The 26,838-nt window shown below is 33.7% G+C and overlaps 2 protein-coding genes across 3 annotated transcripts in view; one reads left to right on the top strand and one right to left on the bottom strand.

Moving 5' to 3' along the window:
• The window catches only part of NDC80 (NDC80 kinetochore complex component), a 49,921-nt gene extending 45,680 nt beyond the window's left edge, over nt 1-4,241 (bottom strand). Inside the window, exons 1-3 of the mRNA XM_079108343.1 lie at nt 4,129-4,241; nt 2,739-2,848; nt 1,110-1,187 (exon numbers count right to left, since the gene is read on the bottom strand). Coding sequence (XP_078964469.1) covers nt 1,110-1,187; nt 2,739-2,839 — 179 coding nt within the window. The 5' untranslated portion in view covers nt 2,840-2,848; nt 4,129-4,241. The remainder of the gene's footprint in view (nt 1-1,109; nt 1,188-2,738; nt 2,849-4,128) is intronic.
• An 87-nt stretch (nt 4,242-4,328) lies between these two features.
• Nucleotides 4,329-26,030, top strand: METTL4 (methyltransferase 4, N6-adenosine). Of its 2 annotated transcripts, none has more exons than XM_079108348.1 (9): nt 4,329-4,399; nt 5,790-6,604; nt 8,433-8,495; nt 9,191-9,560; nt 12,162-12,231; nt 17,495-17,669; nt 20,761-20,867; nt 21,245-21,336; nt 25,849-26,030. In XM_079108348.1, exons 2-9 carry the CDS (start codon nt 6,209-6,211, stop codon nt 25,992-25,994), a joined length of 1,419 nt encoding a protein of 472 aa, XP_078964474.1. In that variant the 5' UTR covers nt 4,329-4,399; nt 5,790-6,208; the 3' UTR covers nt 25,995-26,030. The 2 variants fall into 2 exon arrangements, with proteins under 2 accessions (XP_078964474.1, XP_078964475.1); XM_079108349.1 differs by lacking the exon at nt 4,329-4,399 and adding an exon at nt 5,029-5,163.
• Nucleotides 26,031-26,838: the final 808 nt, after the last annotated feature.

A 26,838-nucleotide genomic window follows, 5' to 3' on the forward strand; every position in this document is an offset into this window, starting at 1 on the left:
GGGATTGAACCCAGGGGTGCTTTACCACCGAGCTACATCACCAGTTCCCCTTTTTTAAATAAATTTTTTAGCTGTCAATGGACATTTATTTATTAAAAGTGCTGAGAATTGAATGATGTGCCTCACACAAGCTAGGCAAGTGCTCTACTACTGAGCTACAACCCCAGTCTCCAGCGCTTTTGAGATAGGGTCTTGTAAAGTTGCTGAGGTTGGCCTGGAACTTGTGATCTGTGATCCTCCTGCCCTCAGTCTCCCAAGTTGCTGGGATTACAGGCATGTATCACTGTGCCTGGCTCATTGTATTCTTTCATGAGCATATAGTGAAGTTTTCCAGATGCTGGTTATAAGATGTATACTATTCTAACGGATTGCAGAAGCAGATATGAGAATCTAGCTGTCTTCTATAAAGCCAGATATTAAAGGGATTTGTAAAACTATAAAACAATGTCACTTTTCTCACTGAAATAATTTTGTTTTTGGAAACATGTTTTTTTAACATTAAAAACATGTTATTTATGTTACCATGTAATAGTCTCATTGTTATTTTAAATTGAATTAATATATATCGTAAAATTTTCTCAGTGTTAATTTTGAATATGGCTAATATTGATAGATAAAGCCCATACAACAAATGCTCCATGGAGATCTCATTAACTGTTAAGAGTATGAAAAAGATGAGACTGAAATGTGGGACTAGGGGATAGTTCCTCATTTTACAATCTATGATTCCACAGTATGTAAGTACTAGGTATAGAATTTTCAATTATTCACATATAACAATGAAATAGTGTCTGAACGTGTTAATTTATCTCTTACCATCAAAAGCAGATATAACCTAAAAAATTAATCATTTAAAACAGGGAAAAACTAGATTATAATCTTTCTCTTGAAAGGGACCATGTCATCTAATTCTTTGTCCCGAGGGCATCAATACATGGCTATAAGAATCCCTTCAACTCTACTTCATGTACAACCAGAGAAGTAAGTTTTACCCCATTTGTTTACAATGAATCAAAATAAATAAATCATAAAAAAATGAAAATGGCAGTGCATCCATTAAAAAAAAAAAAAAGGAATCCCTTCACTAGAATTAATAAAAATATAATTACCTTTTACCAAATATGGAGACTTTTCTTTCAGATGTGGGCTTATTTATACTCAACTTTCCAAAGGCTGGTTTCTCTTTGCTTTAAGAAAAACAGAAAACAACTTTTTAAAATAATTACATGACATATCAGTTCAAGAAACTTTTGGAAATATGTTGAAATCAATACCTCCTCCCTATTACCTATAAAATTATTAAGAATTATGAAAAATTTTAGCAGCAATCATAACTGGTAGGGATGGGCTAAAAGATAGTATAAGTCATAGTACTAAAATGTTTAGAAGCAGAACAAAAATCTTATCTATATTATGATTTTATCTTAAACTATGTACATTAACAACCTTAAGGAAAAAGATAAAATGTACAAACAGGTATGTTTGATCACAGGATAGTTACATTTGAAATTTTTTTCTTTTAAAGTCCACTGTCAGACGTAGCTGGGTTTCACATACATTATTTAAATTATAGACAAAAAATCATTGATTCTTTTCACATCTAATACAATTCAAGACCTAAAATCTTTTGGTATAAGTAATGTACAATCAAATATTCTGTTAAAGTATTCAGAAGGAAGATAAATATTTCACATATTTAAAGTACGGAAGATCACAGTATTTAAAAAAATTTTTTTTGTAGTTATAGATGGATAGAATGCCTTTATTTATTTGTTTATTTTTACGTGGTGCTAAGGATCAAACCCATTGCCTCACACATACCAGGCAAGTGCTCTGCCACTGAACTACAGCTGTATCCTGCTCACAGTATGTTAAACCTAGGTAATTTAAGAACAGCCAGAAAGTAACTTGTAACTCTAATACCTAGGTATTACAGAAGGACTGATACAGCTCTATAGTGATTTATAGTGTTCTTCTGTCAACTGCAAGAACATCACTTATAGAGGAAAAGCTACAGGTTATATAGCAAGTTCATTTGGGTACTGTTTTCCCAGTGAGTCTTTGAAAAAGTGTTGCTCTGTAGGTTGCTATTACATTACAGCTTACCATCAGAGCAAATAATATTGCTTTGATTTGATTAAGAACTTTGGTAGTTGGAAACATCTCAGTAAATTTAAAGTTACAGTACAGGACCTGCTTAAACAAAAAGCTCTATAATGGTCTATAATGGGCCAGGGATATAACTCAGTTGGTAGAGTGCTTACCTTGCATGTCCAAGGCCCTGGGTACTCAGCACCACCAAAAACAAACAAATAAACAAACAAACAAAAAAAACAAAAAAAGGAGAAAAAGAAGAAAAGTAGGAGGAGGATGAGGAGTAGAGGAGGGGGTGGGGGAGGAGAAGCTCTATAATAAAAGAAGATCCCACCATTACATACAACTATAATACACCAATAAAAAATATGAAAAAAATTATAAAAGAGCGCTAAAGGGGAATTAACAGTCCTTTTGGGGGGTGCCAGGTAAAGCACTAGGATTTGGGAATTTAAGAAACACCTAGTATCAGGCCTGTATTGTTGATCCCAAATTAGGTACCACTGGGAACAGATGGGATTCACTAACGCATTACTGAGACTACATTTTTATATTAACCATTTTTATTTTTATAATTTCTTTGCCCATGACCAAAAAAAAAAAAAAAAAAAAAGGAAGTGAGGACCACAGATGGAGGTACTTACGTTTGAGGAGTATGAAGGCCTTGTTTATTGATGTCCTGAGATCTTAACTCCTGCATGGAGAGGCGGACGGCACCACCCGTGGAAAATGAACTGCGCTTCATGCTTATGAACTATGTTCATGAATTCAGTATTAGAAACATGTTTCAGATGTAGAACAAAACTAGATTAGGCAAGAACTATTGTCTTTATCCTTAAATAGAAAAGTAACTAATTTTCATCCTTTCTTAAAAATATTCTTTCCCTTATTTATTCATGTATAGTGAAGTCTTCGAATGCAAAGAGTACCTATTTAACTTCATTTAAAAATATTCTACACTCAAATATTTACTGCCTACTAGGTACAATGGAGTGTGTTAGGCAACACAGGAAATACAGAGAATAAGGTATGATTCCTGTCTTCACAAGGATATCCATGGTCGCAAAATTCCTGAAAATTAACCCTGACCACATCATTGCTATTGGCTGTGTTTATTTCAATGGGAAGTCAGAGGCTGTCTCCTAAGAACTACAATTTCCCTCAAAATGTTTCCTTTCTTTTCTTTTCAAAGAATGGAGCTATTGTGTTTTCTTTTCTCAGTGTCAATATCTCCTGCTTTATGCATAACCTATTGTTTTACAGTTTATCATCAATCACTGTCCTTCTGAATCCGATGTTCCCTTCAAAAAGGACAAGTCATCCATCCATAAAATGGTCTATAAGCTGGTTCCATTTTCAAAACACATTAACATCTCATTCTTTTTACATCTACTTAAAAGATTTCCCCCTTGGATATTCAGGATTGACAATCTTTTATCCTATCTCATCTCTGCAGCAGTAGACACTATCCACTTAGCCTTCTCAGGTCCTGTCCTGGCATCTAGGAAATTATACATTCGGGGTTATCCTGTTACTTCTCTGGGACCACACTGCTCTTTTACACTGATTACACTCTTTCTTTCCTTCTTGGTTTTCGCTGCTTATTTCTTCTCCTTCAGTGTACGCTTGTTCATCTACTCCACTTTCCCACTCCTCTGTAGGCTTACTCCAAATCTCCACTTACAATGTACTCTCAAGATTTAAGATTAAGACTTCTAAACGTACTCCTTGCGCAGCCACTAAGATGCTACACCACTGTTAGGAACGCAACACACAACAGTTCCTCTCTTATCCTCTTCCCACCCTCTTCCCTCGCTTCCAGTCTCTATTCTCCCCATCAGTGTCCCCTGGGTTTTCCCATTCTTCCCTGAGAAATCGTTGCTAGTAGAAATTTACTGGACTCTGAAACGAGCGCCTGCACAGATTCGGCCCCAGGCCTCTCGCGATAGCAAACACTAAGGTTGCCCCCCTCGCCATCGCTTTCTCCCTCCAGAATAATTTTGCACTAACAAAGAACTAAATGTTATTAGTTACCTTTCTTCCAGTTTCCTGACAAGACCCAGCAGCCGAATTTCTGTAAGTCGTGCAATTATTACTCGCTTGACACAAGATAAGCCGCCAAAACAAGAGTTTCTGTCTCCGCCCGCCCGGACGGTTTGAATTTTAAAATCCCCGCCGTGGATGACGTCATCACGCATAACGCAACAGCCACACGCAACTCGTAGGCGCCGCTCCTCGTCGTCGCAACTCTACGAGCTAATGGCGCCCAGCTGCCTCGCCGCCACGCTGAAGCTTCCTCTACCAGGTCAGGCCTGACCCTCAAAGTTAGCTCTAAAGACCCAAGTTCCTACGCCACCAAATAGACCGAGTGCTCTAGGGCGCCATGGAAACATTTTCCGTACAGCAACATGGCGGCGCCCATCGAGTCTTAAAGAGAAAGAAAAAAATTCTCCCTTTCCCCTTAATGGTGTATCTTTCATTACCGCTATTTGGATGGGTGCTGTCTTCATGAGAGTCTGGGAAGGCGGCGGGGACTTTTCTGAGAAGGGAGTGGTGAGGAGGGAGATAGTGGCTGCCGAATGTGAGTGCAGCTCGGCTCCAGGGATCGCACTGGTGTGGCCGCCTCCAGGGTTCTGGCTGGAGATTTGACTGCTCGCCTCGGTCTCGCGGTCCTCTAGTGGTGAGTGGCCTGTTGGAAGCAAGGAAGAATCCAAGGGATTGGGGCTGTGGATGTGAAGCAGAGAAGTAGCAGAAGGGTAGCAAAAAATACCGTGGATCACTTTGCTAAAATAGGACATCCTCGTTTCCCTGAGTTTGAACCGAGAGACTGGTACTGCCCAATACCTAGAAAGTGGTGGGAAATCTCTGAGCAAAAGTTTGGATACCTAGGTCTTGTAGTAATTGTACCATTAACTAGAATGTAATTTTGGGGCAAGTAGCCCGTTTCGTCTGAGTTTCAGTTTTCTCGTCTAAATTTCTAGATCTTACTAGCAACGACCTCCTCCTCTCACATGGTGACTATCAAGGGGGAATCAAGAATCGTCAGGATCACTGTCACCAATACTAGCAGTTAGTATTTATGTAAGCTGTATGTCAGGCCTTATGCACACCATTTCATACAGATTATCTCATTTAATTATTTTAAGCTGAGATGTTATAAAAATGATGGCTTTGAGGCTCAGTGAAATTATGTAATTCCCTTTGTTAGAAGTTTGAATCTAAACGCTATTATTAGCTGTAATACTAATTGCTTATTTTAAAATTCTGTGCCCTTTTATGTTCTCTATTACATTAGATTTACAAAGGTATATTCAGAACTGTAAAGTATCTTTTGAAAAGACAAAAGGAAGTTCTGTAAAATCTAGTTACTTGAGGTGTGTGGGGCTCAGACTGATTACAGATCTGACCTTCAACCTTGTAGTTTTGCTAGGATTTAGTACTTCTGATGTGCTATTAAAATTGCATTTGCTCTGACTAGATCAGTCTTTTAACCCTATTATTCCATTGATAGCAGTGATTAAATAAAGCAATGATCCTGGAGAATGGGCTGATTTACTGTGGCAAAAGTAGTTTGAACGAAAACGGACTGACCTGCTAACAACTCTGAAATTCTGTGACCTTCCTTAGGTAAAAGTTACCTATTTGCATAGGTAATTAGTATTGTTTCATTTAACAGGGTACTTTTATCTTTTAAGGAATTCAATGACTTCCTTACATGGAGAATGTAGACATCGTGGAGAGATTCAAGGACCAAGCAAGAAAATTGTGCAAGGAACAGGAAAATAGAAGGAAGATCAAATTGGAATTCCAGATAACATCAAGTTAAAACTTCTTGGTCAAGCTGGCTGAAAAATTTGAATGATCAGCTCTGAAATTAAAAGAAGATTTTATTAAAACATTGCATTTTTCCTTAAGAGCTGCTTTATATATTAATATATCATGAATGCTTAAATTCTTTTTTTGTGTGTACATGTCCAATTTGTATACTTGCATAATGGTTCTATCTGTGTCTACGAAGTTTATGTTTATTGAAGTATAGGATATTTAAGAACTTGATTTTCAAAGTTGAGTTTTACTGCAAATTACTAATTCCCAAACTTTTTAAAGGAAGAGAATGTCTGTGGTGCACCAGTTGTTACCAGGATGGTTATTGGATCATCTTTCTTTCATTAACAAGATAAATTATCAACTTTACCGGCATCATAAGCCTTGTTGCAGTAAAAATGAACCCACTTCTTCTGTCCACTCTAATTGTCTTCAAATGGATTCTACGTCTTTTTTTGGAGCCTCTGCTACACTTATTGCATCTGACTCTACTACTAAGCCAGAAAATGAAGATTCAAGAAATTGTGAAATTCCCACACAAAAATATGTTTTTAGATCTGAACTGTTTAATGTCACCAAACCTTATATAACTCCAGCTGTTCCCAAAGAATGTCAACAAAGTAATGAAAAAGAAGATCTATTGAATGGTGTTAAAAAAGAAATCTCCACTTCTATTATTGGAAAGGTAGTGCATTTTAAGAAATATTTATTTTTCTACAGAAAACCCCAATTTTTCATCTTAGTATCTCAAATATCTTGTGATTTTTTTAGGTATAAAGAAAAATCAATAAAGCACAAAAAGGGTTTAGTATATCCTGAGTAATCTTTAACTTTCCTAACATTCTATCATTCTAGAAGACCAAATTGCAAAAGTAAGCAGAATTTGCTTCGAAGTGAGTGTTCTATAAATGAATGTTCTGTAAATGTAAGCTATAGGAATACATTCATTATTCACCCAACAAATGTTTGAGCTCTTTCTATGTGGTTTTGTATATAGTGTGGTGAAACAAGAAAAACAATGTATGCCCTCTTGTACCTTATAATTTACTGGAAAAGAAAGAAATAGGAAAGCATGTTGAGATTTAGAATAAGGAAAGTAATAAAGATAATTTATTACATTATTACAGGTACCTGAAGTAGAATTTTTATTGTAGTTTTTTAAACATACTCCCTTTCTTTTTTAAATTATTTTTTAGTTTATAGATGGACACAATACCTTTATTTTTATGTGGTGCTGAGGATTGAACCCAGTGCCTCACATGTGCTAGGCAAGTGCTTTTATCACTGAACTACAACCCCAGTCCCAACATATTTCCTTTCCTCTCAACAAATTTGCACTGATCATCTGTGTCAGGCACAGAAAAGAAAATAGTATTGTCTAAGATCTCAGTACAATAGGAACATAGATAATTTATCATTACTTTTATTAATTCAGACAAATGAGCATATAAGGGACTTTGCAGTTTAGAGTGAAGACATTACTGTGTAATTTTTAGTCTCATGTTGGGCAAACTCCTCATTTAATATGGAAAATATAGATGAACATATGTAATGAATATTATCTAGACAAATGTTATCTAACCAGAAGTAAGGTATCCTAAAGCAAATTATATAACATGTACATATTATTATATAATTATATAAAACATTATGTAATTATATAAAAGCAAATTATGTAACATGCATAACCTTTTCTTAAGTCCATTTATTTATTCAGACAGTAAACGTGTTTGCTTTCTAGGAGTTTGGCACAGTATAAGCACTAGTGTTTTAGCAGTAAAAAGTAAAGTCTTTGCTCTGTGTTGCATGATCTTATACATTCTTTTCTGTGGAGTATTAGATATACATGGTGTAAATACATTTGACTTGATTTGTACCTAACTCTCAGATTAATCATAAAGTGCTATTAAAAGTTCAGTGGAGAGTTGGGTATGGTGGCTTGGTCCTACAGTAACCAACTACTTGTGAGGCTAAGACTGGAGGATCGCTTGAGCCCAGGAGTTTGAGGCCAACCTGGTCAACATTGTGAGACCCTTTCTCAAAAAAGAAAAAAAGTACAGTGAAACAATGCAGTTTCCTTTGGTGATAACACATGGATAGTTCCTCTTCTCAGAAATGAAGAAAGTTGAGAATAATTATTATGTATTATGTATCATATACATCAGCTGATAGGTGACACTGATAACTGTTCATTATATTGTACATCAACTATTCCATGGTTGCTGGCATTACATTTTATCATGTGAAACTAGGTCTTATTAAACAGATAAGACTGCAGTGACATTTTATTACCCACCCCCCGTTTTGTTTTTAACTTTGGGAAAGCTTACCTCCTTGGTTTACACCCTTCTGCATTGATTTTGACCTCAATAGAAATTATTACCTCTTGAAGGCTGAGATATGCAAATATACAATATAGAAAATGTGATTAAGAGAAAATAAATATTAAAATGTTTTAAAATATCAATATTGTGATAGATGGCAAATAACTTTGTAATTTATCTGCTTTTCAGAAGCGTAAAAGATGTGCTGTTTTCAATCAAGGTGAATTGGATGCTATGGAATACCATATAAAGGTAGGTGTAAATGTTCATTGATTACATTGGAAGATTCATATGAAGTAAAATAAAATAAATGGGTTACATAAATAAGGATGTTCTTAAAAATCAGTTGATAGAAGTTAATAGCGTCATTATTACTTTTTTAGTATAAAATAGCTTAAATCAGTTTTTATTGATACTTCATATGCTTCTGTTAGTTGAACCATTTAAACTTATGTAAACGTGCTACTTTAGAAGTTATAAAGGCATAGGTAATATATACTGAGCTAGTGGCAGAAGAAAGCTTGAGTAATATGAAGGGTATATTTCTAGAATTTAAACAGTACACAAATATTTTATACTTAACTATGGAATGCCTTAAACTTAAATGGAAAAATGGGTTGAAATTCTCCTTAGGGGAGGGATCATAATTTCAGTTTTGTACATGTTGAATTGATGTGATGGTAGGACACTGGATTTTTCTCTTTTTTATTGTGATAGACTATATACAAAATAAAATTTACCATTTATAAATTAAGATATTCAAAGCACAGTGGGCATTTTATTGTTTAGAAAATTATTTTAGGGCTGGGTTGAGCTGGGTGGTAGAATACTTTCTGGCATTCTTGGGTTGGGTCTCCAGCACCACACACACGTGCACACACACACACACACACACACACACACACGCACACGTCCTTTTAATGTACTTTAAACAAATTCTCTTACAGATCAGAGAGCTGATTTTGGATGGATCTTTAAAATTAATCCAAGAAGGTCTCAAAAGTGGTTTTCTGTATCCACTATTTGAAAACCGGGACAAGTGTAATGAACCTATTACTTTACCACTTGATACCTGCAATTTGTCAGGATTATGTGAAATGGCAAAGCATTTACCTTCTATGAATGAAATGGGACTTCAGATATTACAATTGAGAGAAGATGATATGACTGTTACAGAGCAGGATTTATTTTCACGGGTTGTTGAAAACAACTCTAATTTTACAAAAATGATTACTTTAATGGGACAGAACTACCTCCTGCCACCAAAATGCAGTTTTCTTTTATCTGACATTTCTTGTATACAACCACTTCTAAACTGTAAGTAACTGTTGTGTTTATTAATAGAAAAAGATAATTTTTCTGTGACCTCAGATGTTAAAAGCTAGTCTGAATTTTGAAGGAGGGCCTCCATTTATAATGATAGTGTCAACACCTTTCCCAGTATAATTTTTCTTTAAATTCAGTTTATACTGGATGTGGTGGTGCATGCCTGCAGTCCCATCTATTTGGAATAATGAGGCAGGAGAATTCCAAGTGTAGGGCCAGCCTCAGCAACTTTGCAAGACCCTGTGCAAAATAAAAAACAAAAAAGTCTGGGGGTGTGACTCAGTAACATAGTGACCCTGGGTTCAAACCCCAGTATCAATAACAACAACAACAACAACAACAATAACAAAATAAAGTGCTGATTTTTGCTTTTTCTTTTTTAAAAAATTTGCATTCGTATTATGACCAAAGATTTAGAAACTATCCCTTAGAGTGCAAATATAGGTAGTTCTGAGTACTTAGTAATCCAGAATGCAGTTGTGTTTTAACTATATTATATTCTTTAACATTTCTTCATAGCTAAATAGAAATGTTTCAGTTGTGAATAGTCCCAAATCATTCCTAGTCTTTTTAGACTAAGCTAATGTTCAAGTTTATGTCTAAAATTTATTGGGAGATGTTTTCCTGTACAAAGCTAAACAATTTAAATAAGAATTCCATAGTTACACAGACATGTATTTGAATTAGATTCTGAATTTTAGCTGAGTCATTAGGTTATTCACTTCATAACACTGAACCTTAATTTCCTAATCTATAATTTGGATACTGTGAGGGTCATTTTGAGAATCAAATGAAATAATTTGTATCATATTCTTAGCTCAGTGTTTTTAGTAAATTGCAACTTTTAATCTGATAAATGTGGTACATAAGAAATGTATTGATTAAAATGAATTTAATTTGCTATTTATTGTTATGTTGACGTTTTATAGCAAGATTTTAAGTTATCAAGCAACTGCAACAGAGTTTATTAATTAAAAGTTTCTTTTAATTGCTCTCCAGCCATTTTACTATAAAATGGTTATCCATGTAGCAGTATCATAAATTCTTAAAAGTAAATGACAGGGTAACAAATTAAATGAGAAAATCATACTACTTTTGAACATTTTTTTCCCATTTTTTTTAGTCTGTGGTACTGTAATACTTATCTCCTTATTTTAATTTGTACCCTTCTGAACTTATGAGATTTTACATTTACAAAAATGTATTTATAAAAGGGGGGAAAAGGACAGTTCTTCCTTACAGTAAAATTATAATTAATTAATGTGGATAGAATGCTGGAACTAGAAATTTTTATTTGATAAACACCATAGTAATAATTGGATGTGAATATAAAGGGTGAAAAGATGAAACACAGGATGTTTTCATGATCTTAAATTATGTGCCCACAGATTCTTGATTATTACAAGGGAAAACTTGATGGATGCTAATAATTTATAAATTATTAGAAATCTGGCAATAATACTTTGGTCCAGTGATGTAAAGTAATATTGGTAAGCCATTTTGGGATCCTGTTACTACATATTTTTTCTAATAAGACATTACTTTGGTGGTATTCTTCCAAATATAAATAATCTAAATTTAATTATGAGGAAATACCAAACCCAAATTGAGGGACGTTCTATAAAATAACTGACCTGTAGCCTTTAAAAATGTCAAGGGCATAAAAGACTTAAGAAAGAAAGAATTTTGCTGGATTGGAGGAGATTTAGGGGACATGGTAATTAAATGCAGTATATGATCCTGGTTTTGACTTTGGGGCAGGAAAAAGGAAATTAGTAGATAAATGGGAAAATTTTATTATGGTCAGTATATCAAATATAAGACTGAAATTTCAAAATTAAAAATTGAAAAAAGGTAAAGTAAGAAAAGTCACCTTGGTTTGAAAGGAACATATTCATGTGGCTGCCAAAATTTATAGGAATTTATAAATTATTAGCATCTAGCATAGTGAGCTGTAGTCATCTATCTATAGGGAGTGTCTGTGAAAATAGCTGTAGGTGAGCTAGGTGTGGTGGTGCATGCCTGTAATTCCTGAAACTTTGGAGGCTGAAGCAAGAGGATCCCAAGTTCCAGGTCAATATAAGCAACTTAGTTTCAAAAATAAATAAATAAGTAAATAAATAAATAAATAAATAGGCTCAGTGGTAGAGCACCCATGGGTTCAATCCTTAGTGCCTCCAAAAGAAAACAAAATAGTAGTGGGTGAAATTCTATTAAAATCTGAGATCCTGAATTATAAGGGAAATCCTAATTTTTAAAGATAAATTATTATATTTGAATAAATGCTTTAAATCCTTTTGTTGCACTCCATTATATTTGTGTTATTAATGAAAAAGTATACTTTTTTTTTTTTTTTTTCTTTTTTTGTGGTGCCGGGGATTGAACCCAGGGCCTTGTGCATGTGAGGCAGGCACTCTACCAACTGAGCTATATTCCCAGCCCAGTATGTTTGTTTTAAAGTACATGTTTAGTGTTTTGGGTGTTGGGAATTGAACCCAGGGCCTCATATATGCTTAAGTATGCCCTCTATCACTGAGCTATACCTTTAAAGTGCTCATATACAGAGGGTTCTGAAATTGTCTTTGATTTCAGGTGGGAAAACATTTGATGTAATTGTGATAGATCCACCATGGCAGAACAAATCAGTTAAAAGAAGTAACAGGTAAGTGAAAATTAATTATCTACTAGACCTGCTTCGTAAAAACTAGAATCCTTTTTACCTTCTAATTTATTATACTATAAACATTATGATACAGATTATGTTTTATTTTTACTTTATATTTTATTTGTTCTAATTAGTTATACATGACAATAAAATATATTTATGCACTTTGATATGCATAAATGGGGTATAATTTCTCATTTTTCTGATTGTACATGTTGTAGAGTCACATCAGTCATGCAGTCATATATGTACATAAGGTACTAATGTCTGTTTCATTCTACTATCCTTCGTATCCCTATACCCTCCCTTCACTCCCCTCTACCTAATCTAAAGTAACTCTATTCTTCCCTAGCATCCTCTCCCCACTTATTGTGAATTAGCATCTGCATATGGGAAAAAACATTCGGCCTTTGGTTTTTGGGATTGACTTATTTTGCTTAGCATGGTATTCTCTATTTCCATCCATTTACTGGCAAATGCCATAATTTCATTCATAATTGGTTGCACCAATTTGCATTCCCACCAGTAATGTATAAGTGTAACTTTTTCCCCGCATCCTCGCCAACATTTATTGTTGCCTGACACAGGTTATCTGAAACTATTAAAATGCTTTAAATAATTTTGAAGTTTAATTTCCTTAATTAGATGATTCTCTTGAACTGAACTGGAATGTTAAGAGTAATGTATTTTGCTGGGTGTGGTGGTACACGCCTGTAATCCCAGTTACTCGGGAGGCTGAGGCAGGAGGATAGTTCAAGGCCAACCTCGGCATTTAGCAAGATCCTAAGCAACTTAGTGAAACCCTGTCTCAAAATAAAAAATAAAAAGGGTTAGGGTTGGGGATGTGGCTTGGTGGCCAAATGCCCCTGGGTTCGATCCCCGGGACCAAAAAAAATTTTATATATATATATATATATATATATTTTTTTTTTTTTTTGGTGCCGGGGATCGAACCCGGGGCCTTGTGCTTGCAAGGCAAGCACTCTGCCGACTGAGCTATCTCCCCAGCCCCTGTATATTTTTGTATACATATAAATTTTTATTTATTATTACGATTACTGACTAAACTAGTTCAGGGTTATTTCTCTAACCCTGGGCAATATTGTCAAAGGGCAGCATTTTTTCCTTCTTTCATATCTGATTCTAAAATTCAGAAATATGTGCCAGGTATTTCCAGTTTTCTTCAGTAACCTGCTATGAGTGAATTTTTCTAATTGGTTCTTATATTTGTTCATATTTTTTAGTTTATGATGCATTTTTAGTTTTTGTTGCCTCCTGTGATGGTAAGTTCAGCTACTTATAAGATAATCTTTCCTTCTAGTAGTATTTTAAAAAGTTTTAAGAATTTTTCCCTTTAGTTCCAGTGAATATCTTCAGTTGTATTTCCTCTTAATCTTTGGTTTTCTTGATTAAACAATTCCTAGTTTAACTTAAGTTTTATCTGAAATTTCTTCCTTCCCACAGTTATCTTCCCTTCCTTATGCTTTTTGTTTATGAGCTGTTTGATCAGGATATTTTTCTTTTAAAGGTGTAAGACACAAAGAATTTTTGTGTCTGTTCTGTATTTTTTTTGCCTTTCACTTTTTAAAATCTCTGTGTGTGTGTTATCTGTGTAGCTCTCTCATTCCAAACTACTTGAGGATGAATGAGTTATTTAAGAGAAAGTTACTCTTAAGTATTTTGGCACATATTTCTAAAAATAGAGGTATTGTCTTGCATAATTATAGCATATTATCAAAATAAGTAATTAACATTGATGCAGTTATTGATATATTACAATTATCTATAGACCTTATTCAGGTTTCACCAATTGTCCCAGAAATACCCTTTGTAGCAAAATAAAATTCTAGATTATTCATTATATTTAGTTGTCACTTCTCTGTAGTATCCTTTAACTCTTTGACTGATTTTACTCTTTTTCTTTTCCCCTAATAGACTACAACTGTGCATAATAGCTTTCAGTAACTTTCTGATTATTATTAGTCTTCATTATCAGTCTTTCTGATTATTGAGAATAAGGGTAGTTTTTGAAACCACCTGAACTTATAGTTGGTTTTAGAGATGAGATCAATTTTGAGGACTTTCAAACTTGGTAGTTGGAGTAACCCTGGGCAATATATTTTCAGTTCTCTTGGGTACACACACATCTAGGAGTATAATTGCTATACCCTATCGTAATTCTACCTTTAAATTTCTGAGGACCTACCAAACTATTTTCCACAGTGGCTGTACCATTTACATTCCCACTAACAATGAGGGTTCTGATTTTTCCATATCTTTACCAACACTTATTTTCTATTATTTTTAAAGTTAAAGCCATCATAGTGACTGTAAAGTGGTATCTAATGATGTTGAATATTTTTTCATGTCTGTATTGATCATTTGTATATATTCTGTGGAAAATGTCTTTTTAAATCCTTTGCATATTTTAAAATTATGTGTTTTAAATTGTTGATTTATATGAGTTCTTTATGTATTTTGGATACTAGACCCTATCAGATACATAGTTTGTAAATATTTTCTTCCATTCTCTGAGTTGTCTTTTCATCTTTGTCATCATGGTCTTTGGAGCATAATGTTTTGTTTTTAATACAGTTCAGTTTACCTATTTTTCGTTTGTTACTTGTGCTTTTGGTGTTGTACTTAAGAAACCTTTGCCTAAACCAAGGTCATGAAGGGATACACTTGGATTTCCTTTGAAGAGTAGGTAATGTTGCATATTTCCTATCATAACACATAAAGATTCGTATTTTGGTTTGAGATAGGAGCTAGGAGAGGGAATAGGAATATATTCTCCCCCCAAACCCAATTAAATAAAATCAAGGCAATCAAGATATTTGCAATTATTGAAACCATGTCACTTGAAATTTTTGACCTGACATTCTTTATTCTGTGACAAAATTCGTGATTGATTAGTTTATTTATTGAACCCAGGGGTACTTGACGACTGAGCTACATTCCCAGTCCTTTTTATTTTGAGACAGGATCTTGCTATGTTGTCCAGGTGGCCTTGCTTGCGCTTGGTGATCCTCCTCCTTCAACCTCTCAGGTTGCTGGGATTACCATTGTGTGCCACTGTGCCTGGCCAAAATTAGTCATTTAAAATAGTTCCTTTTGGACTGGGATGTAGCTGAGTGGTAAAGCACTTGCCTTCCATGCACAAAGCCCTGAGTTTGATCCCAGCTCTAAAAAGTAAGACAAAAACCAAAATCAAAATCAAAAACAAAACAAAACAAAAACTCAAAAAATCCCAACTAAGATCTTTACTTCTATGATGGAAAATGCTAGTTTTTTGGAATGTCACTGGTCTTGATGGCAGGGAACTTGGGTGCTTGAGGTTGGAATTCTTTCATTCATTTACTCGTTTATTTCAGAACTATTGATTGATTATTCCTGCACAGTTGATTGATTATTCTTGCACAGTTGTCTTGCGTTAGAGCTAGATTCCAATGTTCATTGCATTCACAGTTGGGAGGCCAGTTAGCTTTTTCCAAGCAGATACAGTTGTAGAAGCCTCATTGGAGCTGACTAAGGAATGAAAGAAGGTAGAGTGGAAAGACTAAGTGAAAAAACAGTTTTTAGCTTAAACAGGAGACTGAATTAAGGGGATTTTTCTCTTTTCTCCATCCTTCCTTCCCCACTTTCCTCCTCTTTTCCCTTCCCTTTTCTTCCTCTCTTCTCCTTCCCCCTTCTCTTCACTTTCTTCTTTTTAAATTGAATAGTGTAAGCATATTTGTAGGTTAATAGTAAAGAATTAGTAGAGAGGTTGAAAATACAGATGGAGGGGATATTTGGCCTGACAAGATAAGTAAAATATAGGAATAAGAGAATCCAGCTAGAGGGTTAAACTTTAATAAGTGAAGCCAGTCTATAGAAATAGATAAATAAAGGTGTATTAAGGGGGAGAGGATTGGGTAGTTGAAGGAACCTAATGATCTTTATTTTTATCGATGTATGAATTAACTTCATCTGCCAAGAATAAGTTTTGGCAAGAAATCTGAAAAGTGGTGGGGGTTTGTAGTACCCGGTGAAGGATAATTAGAATTGAGTAGTTTTGAGAGACTGAGAATGGATTTAGTGAACTTTTAGTGACCCAACTTCTGTATTTTTCTTTATCTGATTTTTCCTGTATGAAAAAGTTGAATTAAAATAGAAGGTTTGCAAGAACTATGAGGTTGAAGGGTAGAGGGGGTGTGGATGGGAGTTGAGGTTGCTAGAGAAAAGGTAATGAGGTGATTGGTAGTCTGTGAAATATTAAATATGACCAGGAAGAAACTGATATACCTGAAAGGGGAGGAATAGGGCCCTGGATTCTTTCATAAGGTTAAAGAATAGATGAGTCATAGTAGGCAAGAGATTAATATTATTGGTTTCAGAGATGAAGCAAGTACAATGATAAGGTTCAGGTTATTGCATCACTATAGACTACTGAAGTGGGGTGAATACACTTTTGTTTGTTTAGATAAAGTATAGTTTAGGCGTGTACATGATATGAACCGTGCTTTGAAATTGTCCAGGATATAGTCTTGATGAGGTGGAAGGATCTCAGAGCTCCATCACTGAATATGGAGAGTGAGGATGAAAATGAAATGGATTCAGTAAGGAGCATTAGAGTCTAGCAGAGCATATGCCTCAAAGAGAAGGGGATTTTATACAAAGAGGGGTGAGATAGGGACTAGAAGTAGCCATGGATGAATTAGGATACTGATCTCTTCCCTCCTGCTGCATGTGTTGGGTGTTGCAGAAGTGGGCATATCCATTTGATTGGGTATTATACAACTAGTAATGTTCTATTACTACAAACTAGACTTCCTACTTTTAATGGCTAGTAGGTTCAAGATAGTAGATTCCTTTTAAAATGAAAGTCGGCTTCAGAGAGCTCTGTGAAATTGATTGGAAAGGAAGAAAGAAGCAGGATTATTGATTGGGGGGTTGAAAATGTAATGGAAAGGAGATGAGGTTGTGTGAGATGATAGGTGACCTGAGGGGGTCAGCATTTTGTTTAGGGATTTTGGGTTATATTATGTGATTGGAAATGATTAAAAAACAATACAGTCTGGCCAATTCGAAAGAGAAAAATGAAGTCAGTTTTTACTTTTGGGTAATATGTCCACCAGGTGTCACTCTTGCTTCATATTTAACTACACAAATAAATAGCTGAAGTAGGCTTGTATTTATGGGGCCAAAGTTATATGGGTCTTTCCCTACTTTTGTTTTTTTGCTGTGAATTTTGCTCATATTTTTTTCTGTGTATTTTTAGGTACAGTTATTTATCACCACTGCAAATAAAGCAAATACCTATCCCTAAACTGGCCGCTCCAAATTGTCTTGTTGTTACTTGGGTAACTAATAGACAGAAACACCTACGTTTTATTAAGGAAGAACTTTATCCTTCTTGGTCTGTGGAGATTATTGCTGAATGGCATTGGGTAAAAGTAAGTTCTGAAGTTAGTTTATTTGTTAATATAGTGTGACATACAGGTCACATAAAGATCATATCTACTTTTTAATGCTTACCATATAACTATTGTACTCCTTCAACAGAATCTAATGAGGAGTTATGCTTTGCAGCTAAAAAAATCTCATCTTCCTATTCTTAAGGCTTTTATCATGGTTTTTTTTTGAATTTATTTTCATTGTAAACATATCATGTCTTTTTAAAATTAATTAATTAATTAATTTTTATTTGTTCTTTTTAGATTCTGTGTCTTTTTATAGTAGAGTCCCAAACTGCTGATCTTGGGAAGTCAGGGAGATAACAGAATGACATAAAAAAAATTACTGGTACATTATAATTATACACAATAGTGGGATTCATTTTTACATATTTGTACATGTACACAATGTAAAATATAATTTGGTCAATTTGCAGAACAAAAATTTTTAAAAGCTCTGATATCTCATTTAAAGAACAACAAACAAGAAATTTGGGGACTGGGAAGCAGTGGAGCATTTGACTCACATGTGTGAGGCACTGGTTCAATCCTCAGCACTACAAAAAAAAAAAAAATAAAATAAAGGCATTTAATAAAAGAGTGCTTCGTAATATGGATAGTAATTACAAAAAAAAAAAAAAAAGAAATTTGGAAATCTATCACAAAACATAGAAATAAAGAGGGTTGCCCTTCTTCTTCCCTTACATACCTGCAATTTCAGCTATGCTTCATGTCATCTCCCTGTTCTCTATTGTTTCTGGGTATGAGGGCAGAAGATAACAAAGATAACCATTGTGAAGAGAATGAGAGAATCTGTAATGAAGAAACTTTTATGCTATAGATTTTAAATTAGGTTCTTGGTGCCTTACATACTACTGAGCCTTATTTATTTATTTATTTGGTACTGGGGATTAAACTCAGGGGACTTGATCACTGAGTCACATCCCCAGCCCTATTTTGTGTTTTCCTTGGAGACAGGATTTCAGTGAGTTGCTTAGTGCCTTGCTGTTGCTGAGGCTGGCTTTGAACTCTCAATCCTCCTGTCTCAGGCTCCTGAGCCTTAAATTTATGGTGCTGTGCCCAGCCTGAGCCTATTTTTGAAAGAAATGATTCCATCTCATTGGTTGAATGATCTTTAATATCTTGCTGCATGCTACAAGAATACAAAGAAAAAATGTAGAAAAGGTAATGTTTTAGTCCAGGGTTCATTGGATATTCTTTTAAAAATATATTGACTATTCATATGAATTCCATAAAACCCTCCTAACTTAAAAAAAGATAAGCTAAGTTATCCAATTCAGTGTTTATTATTAATGTAGCTAGTACACTGATTTTAGACACAGTAGAGTTGCCTTTTTATGTGCTTTTGTAGTCAACTGGAATATCTTCTAAAAGCTGTGTACATTGTCTGTTTGCACCTACCTAGTTTATGAGAATATTTAGTTGTATTTTTGCTTTCATGACATACTTCGGTTGTGGTTTGGTTGGATTGATAAAGAGCTGTGATGGGAATGTAACATCCCTTTCCACCCTGCTCATTATGATAGTTCTTCTCCTCTTCCTCCTCCCTCCTTTCTTTTCTCCTTCCTCTTCCTTCTCCTCATTTTTCTTCTACTACTTCCTCCTCCTCTCTCTATGCCTGACTCCTCTTCCTCCTCCTCAGGGCCTTTCTTATGCTAAGCAAATGCTCTACACTGAGCTACATCCCCAGCCCTAACAGTTTTTTATAATCAGAGACTGGGGTCAAAGTCAGAAAAAGGTCACCTTCTGAACCCAAACTCAGTAGAATGTTAATATATAAAACCCAAGACTATTCATCTCTATTAACATTCAACTGAATACTAAGAAATAGTGTGATAAGACTAGAGCCTACAATATATTGTAGGAAACATTTATTAAATAATTATGCATATTGTTACAACATAAAGTATAAAGGCTATCTGAAGGATAAGAATTTTCCAGTGTTTATATACCATGTGTGAGTGGTGCAGTGTGAATGGCTCTGGAGAAAAGACTAAAGGACTTTCTCATTACTTCTATGGTTGTTCATGTACCTTGATACAGGGTAAAGAGTTTCATAGGTAATATATATAAATACTCTGAGAGTGAAAATATTTACCTTCATTGTAAATTAATGAATGGATATTGTTATTTTAAATTATATTTTTGAGATGGATTGATTTAAATGAATCTTTTGAGAGACGGGTCATCCCAGGATGAAATAATACTTGAACTTCTGAATTTCTTAAAAAATTTTTTATTAGTTGTTGGTAAATCTTTATTTATTCATTTGTATGTGGTGCTGAGAATCAAACCCAGTGTCTCACACGTGCTAGGCAAGCACTCTACCACTGAACCACAATCCCAGCCCCAAATTTCTGAATTTTTAATGCTAAGGGCCAGTCTCTGTACTGGATATTGTCTGTCTCATCAATGCCCAACTTCTTTCCTTATTAATTTTAGTTTTGACAGTATTTAATAACACTATCCTGGCACAGCAGCTATTTGGGAACCTGAGGCAGGGAGATTGCAAGTTCAGGGTCAGCCTGGGTCACTTAGCAAGACCCTGTAATCAAAATAAAATCAAAAAGACTGGGAAGGTAGTTCAGTGGTAGAGCACCTTGCTGCATTCAATCCTCAGAACAAAAACAAAATAAAACAAAAATCTATGTCATATAAATGAATTTTTAAAAATCCCTTGTAGTTACACTCTTCAGTATGGTAGCCGTTACCACATGTGGCTCTTTAGCACTTGAAATGTGGCTGCTTCTATAAAATATAAAATATGCATCAGACTTTAAAGATATTATATGAAAGATAATATGAAAGAAAGAATGTAACATATCTCAAACTTTTTTGAATTGATTACATATTGAAATTATATTTTGGGTATATTAAACTAAGCATGTAATTAAAATTTCACTACATTTTTACTGTTTTTTAATGTTACAACTAGAAAATTTAAATTTACATATGTGGTCACATTTTTTTATGTTTAGCTAGCTTTGAGGTTTAATATTTTCTTTATTTTTAACTGAAAAACATATATTGATGGTAAAAAATGACTTTTTTTGTTGACCCTTCCTACCAGATCACCAGTTCAGGAGAGTTTGTGTTCCCTTTAGATTCTCCACACAAAAAGCCTTATGAAGGTCTTATACTGGGGAGAACTGGAGGAAAAACTACTTTACCATTAAGGTAAGAAAGGTGATTTTTCAAAATTATATACATGTATTAATTTTTAGGGTTGTAAGAATTATTAACACAATGATCATTGGTTTTTCCTAATTTTTACATTTTTGAAAATCTAGAAATCACTAGAGCAAAACAATATGAATTGTATGTCACATGAAATTTTATATTACCTTTTGTTTTATCTAGTATGTGATTATTATGGAAGATGAAATTCTAGGAAATATCTCAATTCTTAAATTGTTGATTTCCTTCTTTGACTATATTAAATTTGTTTTAAAATCAAATACCATTTGGAGGGGGGAAAATCAAAGCAACTGTGATTTACAATTTTAAAGATGTTCCTTACAATATAGTTAACTATCTTATTCTATTTTAATTAGGAATACAGATACAGAAGTGCTCCCCATTCCAGATCACAAATTAATTGTCAGTGTGCCCTGTATTCTTCATTCTCATAAGCCACCTCTTGCTGGTATGTTTTTATAAAATAGAATTATGATTTTTGAAAAAATTGAAAAAGGGATTGAACTTGGTAGTTGAATGATTAGATTTAGAAATTAAATCAGGTGTTGTAATATTTTAAAAATTTATAGCAGAATTTATGCAGTAGAGAATAGATTAGACTTTTCCTGTTGCACCATTTTTCATGTTCCCCTTACTATTGGTTGCTCCCCTATCATTGGCCTTGACAGAATGAAGGCTCGAGAAGGCATCTATGGATGTAGTTCAGCTAGGGGCTTTAGTACAGGTTGCTAGTTTCGGAATAAAGCAAATCTCTTGCTTGTTCTAAAACCAGGAACTTGGAATAGTGGTGGTAAGATTGATGGTTAGAATTCCCTTGATATTTGGTAGAGACTCAGTTTTCTAATTTTAAAGAGGACATGTTGCTTTTCTGAAACATTGGAAAGATCATTACGGCAGCCTGCAGTTCTCTCTAGTCTTAAAGCTTTAGTGTTGTGATCATCAGTAACTCCAAGCAACTAGGACTAGTGAAAAGTATTGGCTTTGGAGATTGACTAACTAATCCTGGCTGTGCTACTCAGGGGAGTTACCTGAATCCTCTTATAGAAAAGAAGACTTTACGGTCTTCTTTTAAAGAGAGAGTAATGAACTAGGTGCTGTGGGGCAGGCCTGTAATCCCAGCGACTTGGGAGGCTGAGGCCTACAGAGTTCAAAGCCAGCCTCCTCAATTTAGTGAGTCCCTAAGCAAGTTAGTGAGACCGTGCCTCAAAATAAAACATAAAAAGGACTGGAAATGTGGCTCAGTGGTTAAGTGCCCCTAGGTTTTATGCCTGGTACTAAAAAAAGAGAAGAGAAAGCGAGGGAGTGGGCAGGGGGAGAGAGTGAAAGAGAAAGAAAGAAATGTATTTATTATTTCAGAGCTTTAAGAATTGGTTATATTTAAAATTCTATAGCACATAGTTCAGTAAATGCTAAATTTGTGAGATGAGAGTTTAAAAATTTAGGCATGTAAGTCCTTGAGAGATTCTGAATTTGATATTCAAAGTTTACAGAGAATTTCTCTGGGAACATATTTTATTATTTGATAATTCCTGCTTAATAGCAAAAGCAAAAACAACAACAAAACCAAAAAAAGAACAAAACAAAATATACCCCAAACTTTATGCAGGCTGCCACTCAGGAAAACTATATGCATCTTATTTTTGCAGAATTATGGGGTAGTTCATGAGTTAAGAAACATAAGAAAGTGAACATAAATTCTCAGGAGAATTATTTTGGAAGCACTCAGACTTTCTGTTAACTTAAATTACTTTCAGAAAGAGTCTTTATAGCTTTCCTTAATTTGAGAAATATTCAGATGTTTATGTGATATCTGTTCCGACTTAGAGGATTTCTCAGTGAATAATCACCATCAAACTTTGGATTGCATCAACTCTGCACTGCATTAAATTTATGATTCAAGTGAAAAGTCAGATTGTACTGTTCTTGGAGGAAAAAAATTATATTTGATATCAGCTATACTAGATGGAGAAAATCTAATATGTATTATTATTATTTGAATTTTATCATTTGGTAAATACCAAAACTTCATTTGGTGTTTATTTTAGGGCTTATATTTTACTTAAAAATAAAACCCAAAACTAAGAGCCCAAATATTTAATTATCAAATTATAGTTAAATTTTTATAAGTTTCTTTAAAATAGAATAAAATTATATTTCAGGATTATTCTTAAGAGAAAATATATAAAAATATTGAATAAGTTAGCACTGAAGCATTTTATTGTAGCCTTTTTTCTATGAAATGCAATTCTTTGGTACTCCCAGTAGAGAGCAGCAGAAACACATTTTTTGGATTGATACCATTTAAAAACAAAAATATTTTTTGGGAAAAAATCTGAATGATTCATATGTTGATTAAGTAATGATAGACCAGAAATATTTGTAATACTTTATTTTTTAGTTTATGTTATTACATATATTTTAGTTACAGAAATATGTAAATTAGAGCTGTGTAATTAGAGTTACAGAAATATGTAAATTAGTCAGAAAACAACTTTCAGATTTATGAGCATATTTTACCCAGAAATCATAATTCTGGGGATTTGGATAGTATATGTTCTATGTATAATGCTTAGAACTTTTACCTACAGATGTTCTTAAACTCTTCTATGCACATTCATAAAATGAAACGTTCCCTCTTTTGCTTCTTAGAAACACAAAATTAAAAAAAAAATTTTTTTAATTTGTTATTTCTGTTGCAAAATATACAAAAAAAGGAAATCCCACATTGACGGCATATTGCATTTCAAAATAATACAGTTTTGAAGTCTCTTCCTATTGAAAGGTCAACCGTCAATAGCTGTGGCTTAAAATCTACATTATAAATGTATATTCTTTAGTTTAAGGATTTAAGATAAGAAAATTATGAAATAAATGTATTTGAATTACAGTTTTGATTTTCATATTTTACATCAGAGAAATTTCCATTCCTTTTCTGTGTACTAATAGTTTCTTTCTGAAGATTGAAATGTAGCTGATGAACGTAGTGCATGAGATTATATGCACTGATGTTTGGGCCATTTCTCTTCTTCTACTCCATGCTTCTAGAGCAAAAGGTTGATGCTTGGCTATGCATTTTTTGCTTTCTTTCCATTGGTTGGAAGTATGTTTTAACATTTACAAACATTATGTAATTGTCTATGTATGTCATACTCATGGTGAAATTGATTTTTACATTTATTTTAAATGCAAATTTATTTTAATTTATTTTTAAATTGATATTTAAAGTTAGTAAGAATAATATATTTCCATTAATTAGCCTTTCTTTTGCCTTGTTTTGAAGTAAAACAAATGTGGTTAACATAAAAATATTTGATTTTTTTTTTTCCAATTAGAAAGAAAAATACATGTAAAAATGCATTTTATTGAGAAAGGATGGTAATAAATGGGATTAGGTTGTATTTTTTCACTAAAAATACTTACCCATCTTCTTTTTCTGTTAGATTATTAACTCATAAAACATGGATATTCTGCTTCCTTTGTTAAGATCCTTTGCACTGATTATAATGGTTGCCCAGAATTGTGAACGTTTTTGACTGATTGACTTCAGTTTAAAGTTCCAAAGTAGGGATACTAATATCTTTGTGCCCAAAAATGAACAACGTAAGCAAAAACAGAATCTTGCTTCATTGTACCTTAGGATACATTAAAATAAGTATAAATTGAAGCTGACTTGACATTGAATTTATGGGGAGAAAATGAAAAAGTGATTTAGGATTATTGTCCTTTAAGACTTGGGAAATCATTCTCTTTGAAGTTTCAGAGTATTTAATTATATGAATGTGAAAGTACTAGAAGTCTTGGTGCCAGCATCTTCTAAAAGCTATCAAAACCCAAATTTGAGTTCATTTTGAGTTATACACAATGAAAACTTTTAATTACTTCTTGATTTTTGATAAACAGAACCAGTACTTTTAGGCAAACGATCAAGTATTTTGCTGTAAGAGCAATTGAAGAACATCATGAAACCTAAAGTGTTTGATATATTGTCTTTTAAATGTCGCCTATGTCAGTTATTCCTAAGTGAGCCTTATCATTCCTCGAGGGAATTTGATAAGTTTCTTCTAAGCACAACTTTACATAGCATTTATGTTTTTTACTTGTTCAAATATTTTACTTTTCTGAGTTATTATTTTTATACCCAATTCCTGTTAGGCGGTTAGAATAGCTAACTGGCAACATGATTGAAGTTAAATTGATTTAAATATCTGTCATCCTACTGATCATGTGTTAATAAAAAAACCTGTGGTATTCTTTTCTTTCATTTAGTGTAGATCATTGCTGTTTAACCACATATATATGAGGTACTTTCCCCAATAAAATGGAATTTTTAATGTAGTAATTCTTAACATATTAAATAGGGAATACTTAACTCTGGAAATAATATGGTGAAATTTTGGTAAAGAATGATCTATAATGTGAACATGAGGGACTGCTTTTAGTACTACTAAATTATAGCTATAGGGGGCTATAGTTATCAATTTGTTGTGAATATTTCATTCTATATCCAATTCTTCATTTACTATTCTTTCACTAAAGTATATGCTACAGAGACTTATTTTATCTTCATCTTTAAAGTAGGTAGTCTTTTATTGTTTCTATAGAGTTTTTATTCACACATGGATTACATTTAATAAAAAATAAAGTAAGTTCTCGGAGGAGATACGTCAGCAGTATCAGAAAACTGAAAAGTCACCTACGTGGGTGTTAAAATCCTTATTTCTCATCTATAAATGAAAACCAATGAATCAGGACTACTGAAAGTTCTGGTGGTATTGTTCCCAGTCTCAAGAATGCATACAATTTCAAATGATTTTCTGACTATAATAGTAAGGCCTGTGATGAAATCTTGACATTAATTTACTTTTATTTTTTTGAAATATCCCTTCCTCTTCAATTGATTTCTTCCTTAATAGTAATTTTTGTGTTTTCTTTTCTTTTTTTTTTTTTTTTTTTTGAACAGAGGTTCTAAAAGACTACATCAAGCCAGATGGAAAATGTTTGGAATTGTTTGCTCGAAATTTACAGCCGGGTTGGACTAGTTGGGGCAATGAAGTTCTCAAATTTCAGCATGTGGATTATTTTGTTGCTCTTGAATCTGGATGCTGACTGTGACCTTAATTAAAATAGAGCTTTTACTCAGTGTTTCCTCTTTCCTTCTCCCGTCATTCAAACTCATTTTTTTCTTTTACCACTAACAACTGTGCTTGGACATGTAAGAAAGATTTGGGCTTTTAGTAAAGTGACCAGAAATGACTATCCTTCATATAACTTTAAGATGGATTTTATTTCCCTTATTATTATAGTGCATATTATTTCAGACTCTCTACAATTAAAGAAGTAAGCAGTTAGAATGAAGGCAGGAGTGTGTATTATTGAATAACTTCAGAAAGCATATACTGTAGACCACATATCATAATCCTGCTTATTTGTGTGTGATTGATTTGGCCCACGTGATGTTGTAAAGAAAATAGAGCCCTCATTCTAAAAAATTAGAAATTTCACATTGAAATCCAGAAATCTGCTATTCTTTAATCATCAGAATCTCTGGCATCGACCTATAGCACCTAGTGGAGGTGGCTCACTTGGGATGGACCACGTGCTGTCCAGTTTACCACAGTACAACTTGGTTGGTGCTGCTCGCTTATTTACCTGGCCCCTGTCTTACTTGAATTTGTAGCCTCTGGTATAATCTTACATTCTGAGAAAAGCAACCAGTCACTGCCAACTAGTGCATCAGTGGATTGAGTGTATGCAGTGGTTTTGGAAGGTTTTAAATTTAACTCAGGGTGGCTTTTCAATCACTGCTTAGCTTTGCTTGTTTTTCTAGAAGAAAATTAAAAGATATTTCTTATAAAGATGTCAAAAAATAAATACCATGTGAAAAACATTTATATTATTTACAGATTTTTCTACAAATAAATATTTTTCTAAGTTAAAAAAAAAAGGATTC

Source organism: Sciurus vulgaris (assembly GCF_902686455.1).
Source record: "Sciurus vulgaris genome assembly, chromosome: 13".
Lineage (NCBI taxonomy): Eukaryota > Metazoa > Chordata > Mammalia > Rodentia > Sciuridae > Sciurus > Sciurus vulgaris.

Coding starts and splice junctions, on each gene's coding strand:
- METTL4 (XM_079108348.1), top strand. CDS start 6,209: ATGTCTGTGGTGCACCAGTTGTTACCAGGATGGTTATTGGATCATCTT. Junction 8,496..9,190: donor CTATGGAATACCATATAAAG/GTAGGTGTAAAT, acceptor ATTCTCTTACAG/ATCAGAGAGCTGATTTTGGA. Junction 20,868..21,244: donor AAAACTACTTTACCATTAAG/GTAAGAAAGGTG, acceptor TATTTTAATTAG/GAATACAGATACAGAAGTGC.